This window comes from Aotus nancymaae, unplaced genomic scaffold (assembly GCF_030222135.1).
Source record: "Aotus nancymaae isolate 86718 unplaced genomic scaffold, 86718_ANA_hifiasm-v0.15.2.pri h1tg000040l, whole genome shotgun sequence".
Classification (NCBI taxonomy): Eukaryota; Metazoa; Chordata; class Mammalia; order Primates; family Aotidae; genus Aotus; species Aotus nancymaae.
The window spans coordinates 105,866,610-105,880,796 of NW_026988454.1; the positions used below are offsets into that span (position 1 = coordinate 105,866,610).

At 37.9% G+C, this 14,187-nt stretch overlaps 1 protein-coding gene across 24 annotated transcripts in view; it reads left to right on the forward strand.

Moving 5' to 3' along the window:
• The window catches only part of DST (dystonin), a 497,116-nt gene that overhangs the window by 262,966 nt on the left and 219,963 nt on the right, over positions 1–14,187 (forward strand). Inside the window, exon 1 of one of the 24 annotated variants that reach the window (XM_064360953.1) lies at positions 3,201–4,308. The exons of the other annotated variants lie outside the window; for them this stretch is intronic. Coding sequence (XP_064217023.1) covers positions 3,547–4,308 — 762 coding nt within the window. The 5' untranslated portion in view covers positions 3,201–3,546. Of the gene's footprint in view, positions 1–3,200; positions 4,309–14,187 lie in introns of those variants that run through there. 24 annotated transcript variants of the gene reach the window in all.

Consider the following 14,187-nt stretch of genomic DNA (forward strand, 5'->3'; position numbering starts at 1 on the left):
ACAAGAAAATTAAGATGGAGTACAGGTCAATAGTTTTGTCTAGAAAGAGGACCTTGGAGACCCAAGCTCCTGGGAGCAGAGACTAGGAAATAACAAGCCAAAATTTGCAGAAGGGTTGGGAGATAGAAGCAGTGTATTTAGAGGCTGAGTTTGAGAAAGTTTAAAGCAAAAGGCATTCAAAAAGGAATTATATACTAAGAGAGCCCTTTGGGGTTCAGCTGCTTTTGGAGGAGAGAGGAAGACTAGTCACAGAAGTACCAAAAGAAGTTTTGCTGGCCAGGCGTGGCCTGTAATCCCAGCACTTTGGGAGGCTGAGGTGGGCGGATCACCTGATATCGGGAGTTCAAGAACAACCTGACCAACATGGGGAAACCCTGTCTCTATTAAAAATACAAAATTAACTGGGTGTGGTGGCACATGCCCGTAATCCCAGCTACTCCTGAGGCTGAGGCAGGAGAATCACTTGAACCTGGGAGTTGGAGGTTGCGGTGAGCTGAGATCACACCATTGCACTTCAGCCTGGGCAACAAGAGAGAAACTGTCTCCAAAAAAAAGAAGTTTTGCTTTTAATATCCTGTGGCATAATGTTCTAGAATCTATTGTATTTTAGGGCTTTAATTATAAGATGATATAACAAATTATCATCAGTATTTATAAATTAGACCAAGATCTATTTGGAATGGAACACGTCTATGTTTTGGTTAAATGGAAATGTTTTCTCTTATTTAAATAACTTTTTTGAGTACTACAGTAACTTGAGATTAGAGTTGTTTTGGTTATGCCAAGATATAAAGATTTAAACAGTGGTAATCATCCTCAGAGTGACTGAGCCTTTTTCTCTATACCCTACATAAATAATGGAAGCTACTTCAAAAGACCAATTTGTTTTATTTTAACAATGTTTGTTATAGCATCATAAATGGAATCTATTTTTCAGTCAGGCTTTCTGAAGGAAAGCATTCCTATATCATTAGCCACCATATGCCAGATCCAGAGATACTAAGGTAATGAAGTAAATTGCTCTGTTTATTGGGAGAGTGTACATGAAATTAACTATAACATAGGGTGATGAATATTATTGGTGATATTAATAAAAATAGAAATGTTTGGGAAAGGAGCATCGTAGTGGGATTGGGATGGCTTTAGAGAATATGGGAAAATTTCACAGATATTAGAGATACGCTTTGAAAGACTAATGCCGGTTACCAGGCAGAGACTAAGTTGGGCTATTTCTGGGAGAGGTTGCAGGGTATATGGCCTAGAAATGGACAGCTGCTTAGTTTGGCAGGTGTATGAGTTCATTTTATGTTGCTGTAAAGGCATAACTGAGTCTGAATAGTTTATAAAGAACAGAGAAGAGGTTTATTGGGATTATCGTGGTTCTGCAGGCTGTACAAGAGACATGGTCCTGGCATCTGCTTCCGGTAAGGTCTCAGGAAATTTTTTAGTCCTGGTGGAAGGCAAAGGGGGAGCAGGATTGTCACATGGTGAGAGAGAGAGAGAGAGAGAGAGAGAGGAAGATGAAGAAGAAGGAGGAGGAAGAGAAGAAGGGGGGGAGGGGGTACCAGGCTTTTTTAACGACTATTTTATTTTTTTGAGACAGAGTCTTGCTCTGTTGCCCAGACTGGAGTGCAGTGACACAATCTTGGCTCACTGCAACCTCTGCCTCCTGGGTTCAAGTGATTCTTCTGCCTCAGCCTCCCAAGTAGCTTGGATTACAGTCATGCACCACCAAGCCCAGCTCATTTTTGTATTTTTAGTAGAGGTGGGGTTTCACCATGTTGGCCAGCTGGACTTGAACTCCTGACCTCAGGCCATCCGCCTGCCTCAGCCTCCCAAAGTGCTGGGATTACAGGTATAAGCCACATGCCTTGCCTCAAATGACTAACTCTTAAGTGGGTGAGAACTCATTACTGTGGGGATGGCACAAAGCCATTCATGAGGGAGCTGCCCCCATGACCCAGACACCCCCACTAGGCCCGTCTTCCACATTTGGAGTCACAGTTTCCACATGAGATTTGCAGGGGACAAACGTCTAAACTTCATCAGCAGAGATGGAGGGAAGGATTGGAGGACTGCAGATCACTGGTTCGCCCCCATCATGTAGTACAAATACCAGCCATTATACATTTATATTCTCTTGAAAAATGTACTACTCATTGCCTTTGAATACACTGAAAATCAGGTTAAAAACAAAAAAAATCTGAGACCTTATTTTTACCAGTCTATCTTCAAGGATATTCAGTTTTTGCTACTGGATAATGTTTTCTTTTTAAATGATTAAGGAAAATTTCACAATGGAGGATTTTTTATTGATCATCTGCATTATCACTGCTAACTTGTCTATTTAACTGAATATTCTTACTTAGTAAAATATAATGCGTTCCACCTTTTGATCAGTCTAAAGACTACCCAGTGGAAGGAAATTATAATTTTTTTAGTAGTGAAATGATTTCTGCTTACATGTAAGTCCATTTTATGCCTTCCTATGTCTTTTTAACCATATCTATGACTCAGTGTTAGAAATATGCACACCTTAGATAATCAGGTTTCATACTGATTCATTATTTTTCCAGCAGGGCCCTCATAAAAACTGTATAATATTTAACTAGAGTATAATTATAAAAGTTATATATAAAGTTTAACTGCCTTTTTATATATATGAATGAATTCACTTGTATTTCCTTTTGCTCAATGTTTATATAATTTGTCTATGTGCTCCTATTAAAGTCCTAATAATTAGATAAGGTGATGGCTTAGAAATTTATATTGTTTGAAAAGTATTATAAACTATTTTAAAAGATTGATTTTAGAGACAATTTTATTACAGAATTCTAAGCATTTAACACTTACTATGTCTCCTTCTGCTAGCTATTGAACCATCCTATTATTTTTAATGACTTATTTTGAATAAGAGTCTTAATATAATTTATGGAGATTTTTGAGCTTTTGGTTTGTTTCTTTGTGTGCAAGTACCAAAATTAGTTGGTATTTCTTAAGAAAAAAAATTATATGGTGGAGAGTAGAGAGTGTCTGAAATTCAATTTGAAAGGCACTTTGAAACTAAATTTGAAGGGCACTTTCCCAAATCTCTCCTGACTGGTATTTGCTTTCTGTTTACTCTGATTTGTTGAACCACCAAGTTTCAAAGGTTAAGTGCAGACTTTGGTAGTGTATCTGCATTTCAGTAAACTGAAAGTTAAAAACAGTCATAATCTTCTCATACAGTGAAGCTAAGGGTTTGCTTTGAGAGCTCATCGGTGTTGTAATTTGACAGTGAGCAGTAATGTTTGTTTAAGAGGATTGGTGGCCAGAAATAAGCCACGGAGTCTAATGAGACACAGGGACCGGCTGGGCAGGATGCCACGGCATTTCTTGTGTGTGCCTTTCTCATAAGCAAAATGGCCTCAGACTGAAGAGGATGGTCATGAAGTCTGTGAGAAACAGACGTCAGAGTGGAATTTTCAGACTTAATGAAGAGGATCTAAGTAAGCCCTGGATTTTGAAATGAGTGAATTTGTGGAGCTGTGATCGCCTACAAATCAAATGGGGAATGTCTGTGGATGTGTAAGAGCTGAGAAAGAAGAACAATATGTAGATCCTGCCAAAACTCCTTTGAACCCTGAAAAATACTCTCCTGGAAGAAAATATTTCAGAAGAAAACCGATCAAGAAAGCTGGCAGTGACAAAGAGTCAGTTGAGGAAAACAATGAAAATGAAGGCAAGAAAAGGAGCAACAGTCAGCCTTCCAAAGAACAGCCGGCTCCTTCATCCAGGGGACTGGTGCAGCAGGAATCTGTTACCCCAAACTCTGCACTGGGAGATGGTATTCAGCAAAAGAAGACAGAAGTTGGAGCTGACAGTGTTAAACAGAAACTTCTGCCGGGTGCTGTAAGCAGTTGGTCTGACCATGTGAAAACTTCTCCTGCTAAAGACAGTGACACAGAAGTAAAAGTTGGTGAACTGGATGAGAGGATTTCAGAAGAAGACAGCACTCCATATTGCACAAAGAGGAAGAAATATTTAGATGATGTCAACACAAGCGAAATAACATTCCAGGAAAAAATTGATGTTCTTTCTTTTCGAAAGGCAGCCAGCTTAAGCTCTATTCCCTTTGGTATAGCAAGATCACTAGAAAAAAGTGGGTTTGCTGAAGACTCATCAGAAAGTTATAGCAGTATTCAAGAAAGGCAAAACACTGAGCGATTTTGCCCTCATGCAACACAGCATTTTCAGTTTAAAAAAAGGAGATGCCATTCCCTCTGTACTAGTGTGTCCTCTGTTTCTAAGAACACAGATGGGAATGAGGTAAGTGAAATGTGGAGTCTGAGTTCAAGTAAGTAAGTATTCCAGGTGCTCACATCAGACTCATATCTAATTTGTCCTTTATAAAGTTATTTTTATGTTTTTTATGTTAAAGCTGCAGAGTTTTTGTTGCATTTTGTTTATAGCCTTAGGTTTGATTCTTATGATTTTATTTTTGTGCTGTGCACATTCTTTGATCACACATTAATCTCAAAATCCTGTACATTTTCATTATTGGTGGAAGACTTTAAAAAGCACTGCATTAAGAGAGTGCATATCTTTTGAATTTTTCTAGTTCGTGATTCTTGACTTTGCCTGTGGAAACTTAGTTTGACTGTAGGTAAAAGTTCAGTTAGAAAATAGCCATGAGAAGACAATAGCTTTGTAACAAATAATAGGATACTGTAAAATTATCAGTCAATACCGACTCACTGATTCATAAGTTTGAAAAGCCAGATTCTGGTTCTCTCTTGATTTTCATGTGCAGAAACATTCACGTAATTGCTGTCAATTCTGTGCATATGTTTTGAGGGTTAGGACACATCTTCTCTCTTCCTTTGTTAAGTTATTCTCCATCCCCAGTCTAAAATCAGAAATTGTTAGGGTAGCATGCCATAGGAATTTGAATATCACACAGACTATCAAGAAGTTGAGATCTTTATTCGTAACACTGATATTTAGCTTTAGACAAGTTACTTCTCTGGGGTTTTTACTTGTCTTTAAAATATAATTAGATAGGTATTTACTTGCTCACGAAGTGTATTACCCAAATAACCTCTACCTGTTACTACTCAGGAGTTGATGGCTTTTTCTTTAAGCTGTTCCTAACTTTATCTTTTAATAAAAAATCTGAGCATAAAAAATATTTGTGATGTTAAACATTCTTGGCAAGGTCATTGTATCAATGAGCAGAGATCATTTGCATAATGAGAGAATGAGATTTTATGAGGGTTAGTGAATGCCATCATCACTGACCTTGGTGGCTGAGTTCTCCTGAAGGTGTCCTGTTTATATACACTGCTACACCTTGCCAATATTATGTCATCAGTTCTGTTTATATTTTACAGTGGTTATATTTTAAAAAGAAAGCATTCAGTCTGTGTCATTATCTATGTAGCTCGGCATAAAAGCCAGTGCAAAAGAAAACTACTTGACTACTATGTGTTAATATAAGCACTTGGTTTAATTTCACATATGTTTTCCAACTGTTTTTTTTTAGCGTAATTTGGCTTCAAGTCAGCTGTACATTTTTTCATTCATGGAAATTTTTATAATCTGTTTCCTTAGTGGTACATTAGCCTTTCCTTCATTGGAAAATATATGTGGAAATAACTTATAAACTGGCCAATCAGATTTGTTAATTGTGATGCAATGTACATAAAGCCTGACATCATCTAGGGCAAAGCTGAATGGGTAGTCATTATTTTATCTGAAGGGTTTGACATCTCATATCCCTGTAGTTTAAATGAAGACTATTTATTCTGTGGCACACAAGGAGTCAGAATCAACAGTTTAGCTATTCCTCTTTGGACATTCTTCCTGTTACCTTGGAGGTGTTTGACTCTGTTTGCTTAATTATCTTTGGTGGGAAACTTCCACAGAGCTCTTTATCTTGCATTGGATTCTACATTTTTCATTCGAGAATTAGTTGCAAATGAGAGCTCTCAGCCCCTTTATTGGCATTTCATCTTGGGAATGACCCATTAACCAGCGTTTCTTTTATTTGTTTTTTTCATATCTTCTCTATGGGATCAGCTTTTGCTTTTGAGTTGCATGAAGGGTTGGACTCAACTTTTAAGTTAACTTCTAAGTAGAATAGTGTACACTTTTTTGAGCTTATCTTGACTTGATCTCCCCAGTCCTGTGACATTCATCATTCTCAGCCTACCTCCACTTCGAGTCGTTGCAGCAACATGCTGACCTAGAGTGGTCTTCCTGGCTCGAAGGGCTCTGTGGAGGCCGCTCATCCAGCCCTGCCTGCTGCATATAAATGTTATAAACATGTTGTATCTTTATTAGGATAAGTAGGTCAAAAAGGAGTAGCTTACATTTGTATACTGCTTTGGAATTGGAAAAATGGTTTCAAACACATTGTATCATTTGATCATCCCAACAATGGTATGAAATAGACTAAACAGACTATGCCTTGTATACAGAATGAAAAAACGGAAACCCAAAGAGGTTAAATAAATCCTTAAGGCAACATGATGAGTGTGATTACCTGAGTTAAATTATGGCACAGCATCCCACTTGTTTTACTGTTAATGAAATTTAAGGGAAATTGCTAAAAAGTTAGAGCAGGAATTGATGTTTATAGTGTCATCTGTGAAGGATGTGTTATAAACAGAGGTGGCAGAAGGTGAATCATTTTAGGAGACAAGGAGTAATGAGCTCAGTGTCTCTACCTTTTTCCACGATCTTCTGTTTGTCTAAGACTCATCTTGTACCTTATGACGAGGTTTCCTACCTTTGTTCTTGAGTTCTTTCCACAAGGCTTTCATTTTTCTTTAGTTTCACAAATCCCACCTCTTCCCAGTCTTGTTAAATTGATATTAGCAAAGATGGTTATTTTCATCATCTATAGACTGTGGGTTCTCTAACCTGACCATATACATGTAAGAGTCATCTGAAGAGATTTCAAAACAGATTCCTGGGTGTCACCCACAGTTATTCTAATGTGATACATAAGGGTGAGTGCTCTGTAGGTGATTCCAAGGGTCAGGACTTCGGATAGGGAGCTTTTTACTATTCTTATTCTACAGCAGTACTTCTCAAATCCTAGCCCCAGGGTCCCTGCAGGAGAATCCTCTAGATTGCTTATTGAAAACACCTTGCTTGAGATTTAATTTAATCAGATTTAATTTAATACTGTCATGAGACAGTATGTGTATGTTTTAGGCACCTGCTTATGTGTTTTTAGAAACACACCAAATTTAGAGAATCAGCATCACTTTAGCTTAACTCTTGCCATCACATTTTCTTCTTAATGTAGGTTTTCTGATAAGCAGTGTGTATTAAGCACCTGGAGGGCAGAAGATCCAAGTCCTTCTAGTCAGGCTTTGTCACCAGAGAGCTGCATGACTTAGGCAGTCGTCTTTATTTCTCTAGGTCTTGGTTTCATTTTCTATAAAAGGAGGATACTGGACTAGGTGATGCTTCTACTGCCAATAGTAATGCTATTTATTGAGTTCTACTATATTCCAGGCACTCTGCAACTACATTAATCTTTTTTTTTTTTTCGCTTTTGTTACCCAGGCTGGAGTGCAATGGCGCGATCTCGGCTCACCGCAACCTCCGTCTCCTGGGTTCAGGCAATTCTCCTGCCTCAGCCTCCTGAGTAGCTGGGATTACAGGCACGCGCCACTATGCCCAGCTAATTTTTTGTATTTTTAGTAGAGACGGGGTTTCACCATGTTGACCAGGATAGTCTCGATTTCTTGACCTCGTGATCCACCCTCCTCAGCCTCCCAAAGTGCTGGGATTACAGGCTTGAGCCACCGCACCAGGCCTTACATTAATCTGTTTTACAGCAGGTCTCTGAAGTGTTCTGTTATGAGCTCCATCTTTATAGATGAGGAATCCGATTCTCAGGAAAGTTAAGTAGCTTGCTCAATTTACTTAAACAGTGAGTGGTACAGCTTTGATCTGACCCAAAAGTTGTCTGCCAAGCTGAACTCTTACCTCATGCAATTTACCCTCCTTTTCCTACATACATCTCTTCCAGCTTTAAATTTCTGTGAATTCATATAAATAAGTGTGTACCTTTTTGTTTGTTCAGTGTTATTATTCTCCTCTCTCTTTCCCTCTCTTCCTTTATTTCTTTATCAAACATTTATTATGTATTGAACCCAAACTAGGCACTCTGAGATAAGTAAAACATAGCTTGTTTCCTTGTGCATTATATCTCATTATTTGTTCATAAAAAATGTCAGGGACCATGGCTGTAAACTTAGTCATCTGAGAATTAGTCATCTGGGATGATGATCAAAAATAAGTTTAACTTCTCAGCAAACCATGTGGTGGCTCTATTTAGCTAATGATAATTGAACTACATTTCTGTTCCTTTCCATCCTTTGGTGCGTTGCTAATGATTAGTGCAGTGGCCTAAAGTAAAGAAGCCGAAGAGAGAAGGTTAAGAAGTGAGTGTGGCTGTTGTACACAATATATTATCAGTCTCTGAATAATGAAGAGTTGAATATTTTTATTACATTGGCTTTTGTATTTAAAAAGCTTTGAAAAAAAATGAAGAACCATCTCAGAATGTGAGAGGAATTACATTCAACCTCCCTGAAATATATTTATTCATAATTTTTTTCTCTCACCAATTATTTTATGAAGTTTAGACTATAGAATTTATGATTGGAATTCAAGGACTAGGATAAAATCTGAATGTATTTAGCCTTGCTCCACAGATCTTGAAGGCAAAGGTCATTCATTCTGTAATAGACTAACTCATTTCTTGCTGAACCATTTTATCTCTTTCTTTAAAAATGAAAAATCATTTATTGATTTCTCTTGACTATTTCTAGTCCTTTAGATTTCATGACCAGTTTGTGAAAATATAGTTTCAGAATAATTCTGTAGAATTTGAGTTCCTATCAGCATTATGTTGCCTTTCTCTGCCCTTTAAGTTAAATGAAGGACATGCACATGCTTTACAAAAAATGGTGGTTATTTTTTTTCCTGTTTAAATAAGTAAATGAGAATTTTTTCAATGTAGTCATCAATTTAGAGCAACTTTTTAATTACTTTTGTTTTCCATTTAACTCTTCCCTTTATGTAGGCAGTTTGTAACCAGTTAAACTTTTAAAAATGTTGGTGCCATCTTTGCAGTTAAAAATACTTTGTAAAGCATTTTCACACTTTTTAAAAAAACTTGGAACAGATGCTAAAAATGTGTTCATTACATTTGTTTCTGCCAAAATAGTTTAAACATTTTTAAGGAAATCACCCTTGGAAACAAACATCTTGGCTTGTAAATATTTGCCTGTGTTGACAAGTTCAATATGGAATTTGCTTTTGCCTGACTGTAGTGTCAAGTGATGTGAATAAAAGAGTTTTAGAATTATCATAACCTCTTACATACCTCCATTCTCTGTGGAGCAGGCACTGTTCTCAGCTCTGTGTATGTACCTCTTAGTCTTTCACACCAAGAAGGTCCTATTATTATACTCATTTTATAAAAGAAGAAACTGAGGCCCAACGAAGTTACAGGGCTAGAAAATAGTGGGAACAGGAACTGAATGCCAGTTGCTGCCATCCACAACTTTGCACCAATCTTCCTCCCAATATTAAGCTTTTACTCTTGGAATAATGTGAGACTCATGAGGTAGGAGAAGAATCTTGAGCTTCACCTTTTCCGACTTGCTGCTTTCATTCTTACTAATACCTACACTCTCTCAAATAGAATGTAGTCCTTATTTTTATTTTAATAGAAACATATGAAAGGATTGAGTTTTCATTTGGTAACGTTTTTGTAGCTAAACCTCTAAATCAATAGGGATTTTGTGTTCTGCACAGAAGAACATTTGACTATCATTTCTACATCCGCTGTGTATCCCACAAGTCAGTTTCTGCTTCTGTAGAAGGAGGTTGTCCATGGATAGGTAAAGCTCCCTCAGCAGTGTTGTGGGGAGCCACTTAGCTTGCTGGAGTAGGGGAAAGAGAAACTACAAGATGTTGTCAGAAGGCTTACATTTAATGCAGATCTTATTATTCCTATCCTTAAAATTGGGGTAGTTTCTTGTTTTGAGAATTAAACAAGGTCACATGTGTGAAAAAGACTTAGGAGACTGTAAAGTGCTTTATAAGTTACATCCTTTGGTCTTCTGCTTCTGGAGAAAAGAGGAAATATTTTGTGACCATCCTTTAAATAGAAATAGTTCTGTAAGTTTTCAAAACTTTTTTTCTTTGAGCCAGAGTTTCATTCTTGTTGCCCAGTCTGGAGTGCAATGGTGCAATCGCAGCTCACGACAACCTTCGCCTCCAGGGTTCAAGTGATTCTCCTGCCTCAGCCTCCGGAGTAGCTAGGATTACAGGCATGTGCCACCACACCTGGTTAATCTTTTTTTTTTTAAAGACGGGGTTTCATCATGTTGGTCAGGCTGGTCTTGAACTCCCGACCTCAGGTGATCTGCCCGCCTTGGCCTCCAAAGTGCTAGGATTATAGGCGTGAGCCACCACGCCCAGCCAATTTTTGTGTTTTTAGTAGAGATGGGGTTTCTCCATGTTGGTCACGCTGGTCTTGAACTCCTGGCCTCAGGTGATCTGCCTGCCTCGGCTTCCCAAAGTGCTGGGATTACAGGCATAAGCCACTGCACCTAGCCAGTTTTCAAAACTTTTAACAGGACACTTCTTTCTTTCCTTTGGACATGGAGCATTCTGTATAACAAGAGTAGGCTGCCACCTTCCCTCCCACTGTGATCTTACCTCCATTCATCCTCTCATTTCTTTAGCAAATATTTACTGAGTATCTGTTATATGTCATACAATCTGCTGACTGTATTCTTCAAATTCCATAGTTAGCTTAAAACTTTGTCAGCCTTCGTAGACAAGGTAGCATGCAACTAAAATAAAAATAAAAACAAAACAACAAAAATAAAAACCCTGTCAATCTGTTGGAATAGAAATACCCTTGCAAGGAACCATTTAAAAATATATTTAAGATTCAGTGGGTACATGTGCAGATTTGTTACATGGGTATATAGCATAATGCTGAGGTTAGAGCTTTCAACCTCAATTCACTTAGAATAATGGCCTCCAGCTGCATCCATGTTTTTGCAAAGGACATTCTTTTTTTTCTTTTTCTTTTTTTTTTTAATGGCTGTGTAGTATTCTGTGTATGGCTGTCTGTACCACATATTCTTTATCCAGTCCAATGTTGACAGACACCTAGGTTGATTTCCATGTCTTTGGTATTGTGACTAGTGCTGTGGTAAATATATGAGTGCAGATGTCTTTTTGGAAGAATGATTTATTTTCCTTTGGTTATATACCTGGTAATGGGACTGTTGGATTGAATGGTAGTTTGGCTTTTAGTCTTTTGAGAAATCTCCAAACTGCATTCCACAGGGGCTGAACTAATTTGCATTTCCACTAACAGTGTATAAGCATTCCTTTTTCTCTGCAACGTCACCAACATCTGTTTTTTTTTTTTTTTGACTTTTTTTTAAATTTAAAATTTTAATTTTTTTGAGATGGAGTCTCACTCTGTTGTCCAGGCTGTGGTTCAGTGGCACAGTCTTGGCTCACTACATTCTCTTCAAGTGATTCTCCTCTCTCAGCCTCCTCAGTAGCTGGGATTGCAGACATCCACCACTATGCCCGGCTAATTTTTGTATTTTTCGTAGAGATGGGGTTTCATCATGCTGGCCAGGCTGTTCTCAAACCCCTGACCTCTGGTGATCCACCTGCCTTGGCCTTCCTAAGTGCTGAGATTACAGGCATGAGCCACCTGGCCTTGACTTTTTAATAATAATTATTCTGACTGGTGTGAGACAGTATTTCATTGTGGTTCTGATTTGCATCTCTTTAAGGATCAGTGGTAATTGAGCATTTTTTCATATATTTGTTGGCCACTGGTATGTCTTCTTTTGAGAAGTGTCAATTTCATTAAAAAGTGGGCAATGGACATGAACAGAAGTGTCATTTGCTTTTTCCTTGATTTGTTTAAGATCCTTATAGATTCTGGATATTAATTCTTTTTCAGTTGCATAGTCTGCAAATTTTTTTTCCATTAAAAGTAGATTGTCTGTTAACTCTGTTGATGGTTTCTTTTGCTGTGCAGAAGCTCTTAAGTAGGTCTGGAACCAATTCTTGAAGCTCATTTTGGTTATTTACACTTTGCTAGTACAGATACATTTCAAAGGCATTATTGAGAGTAACTCTGATGTGAGAGAGGAAGAGAACATAATGTTAAAGGCAACTCTGCTCTTCTGTGTTGGGTAGGGGGTGGGTGGGAGCTGTTGGTTAAGGAGGTGTGACTGGTCTAGTGAGGAAGACTTTTATGGATCCTGACATCCAGGTCATGTGAGAGATCCAGGACTGCATCTTCCTCTGAAAATGTGTAGTGTTCTTTTTATCGGCTTATTTGCCAATATTGAGGCCTCGAGGCTCCACTGAAAAGGGTTTGCCTTTAGGAGTGAGGCAAAGCCAGGGCATTCTCTTTCATGGGAATGCACACCTATCCGTGTGCAGCCATTTTCCTGGCAGTAGGTGCACTGAGAGGAAGCTGGATTACTGTGGCTACTAAAACAGGAAAAATTAGTCTGACTTGTAAGGGTAGATTTCTTTTCTAAACACGAAGGGGAAATGCCACTCTTATAAATCCTGTACCAGAATTTAGGAGACCTGGGTTCATACCCTAGGCCTCCTACTAGCATGCTGTGAGACCTTGGGCAAATTACATCACCTCTTTTAGTCTTAGCTTGTTCAGTAGTGAGGCGAGGCTTCTACCAAATATCTCTGCTTTCCTTTAGTTTGAATCCCCATAATTTCTTAATCTTCATTATATACCTTTCTTTAAGTTAAATGTCTCTGTTTCCTTAACTTGGAGATGTTGCTTTTTCTACTATTGACATAAATTATTTAGATAGTTAATTTGGTAGTACTTTGAAATTATATAGTTATTTAAAAATGTTTAAAAATAAAAACTGCATTATTTTCTTTGTGTGGAATAATAAAATACATACTTTTTTAAAAAAGCGAATAAGCTTTCAGGGAATATCCAAGTCAACTTTGGAGTTGGCTATTCTTGTGTACTCAGTGCATGCCATAACCATGATAGCATCTGTAAAAATAGGGTGCTTCTGTTGCCCAGTTGTCTGGTGGCGCTGACTTTGCTCACAGGACTTTCACATTTACAGATTCAGCTGACTAACACGGGTGAGGCTGTTGCAATTCATTTAGCAGTAAGTGGGTCATTTAGTAATAAGCTGTGAATGAAATCAGTGTGCTATAAGATGAGATATGTTGGCTTGTTTTTGAAAAGACATTTTGAAGCTATATACGATGTCAAGTTCATGCAATTTTTTTAAGAGAAATGATTCAGATGAACCTTAGCTTTCTTACTCAACATTAAGTTCTCACTGAGTGGTCTATAGGCCTGTGTTCCCTGTTGGACATTTTTGTGCATTGGTAAGGGTATTCTGTTATTACTGGAAAGTGAGGTTAATTGGAAACCTTTTAATTTTCTGAAATGACAAAGTTTACATGGCAGGTAAAACTCATTCATACAAAATGAAAACATGAAACGTCTGTTTCTGATCTTTCATATGTTTTCCGTTTTTCATACTTCCTTCTTTCCTCCTCTCCTGAGTCTCCTGCTCTCCATTTATTCAGTAGATAGTTATTGAGCACCTAATACATGCCATGTCAGGGTGAGTATGGGGAGAATGTTCCAAGGGGAAAAGTAGCTTTAACAAACTACCCTAGGAAAGAGGGACCATATGGTTCATATAGCTTGATGTTAATATGATTTGATTATAGAAGAGGAGGATTGCTTGAATCTGGATTACTGCTCCTGCAGAGTAAAGAACACGCCATTCTGGGAATGAGAGTACAATAATATTTGGTACTAGTTAGGAGGCTAGTTAGGAGGCTGTTACTAATCCAGACACTGAGGCTTAGTTCCAGAAGAAGGTAGAAGAAGCCCAATATTATTCTAGGTGTATCACAACTGTGTTTCAAAACATGTTGTTGGTATTGACATTGAAGACAAGTGGTAACAATCCAGACTAGCGATAATGGTTGCTTTGACTCATGTTTATGGTGGGAAGAGAGAATATGGAGATATAAGACCCCATTCTTCCTACAAAAATCAATCTTAGGACAGTTAATATATCCATATTATTAGGTGCGTGGATAGGTTGCCATTAAAAGTAA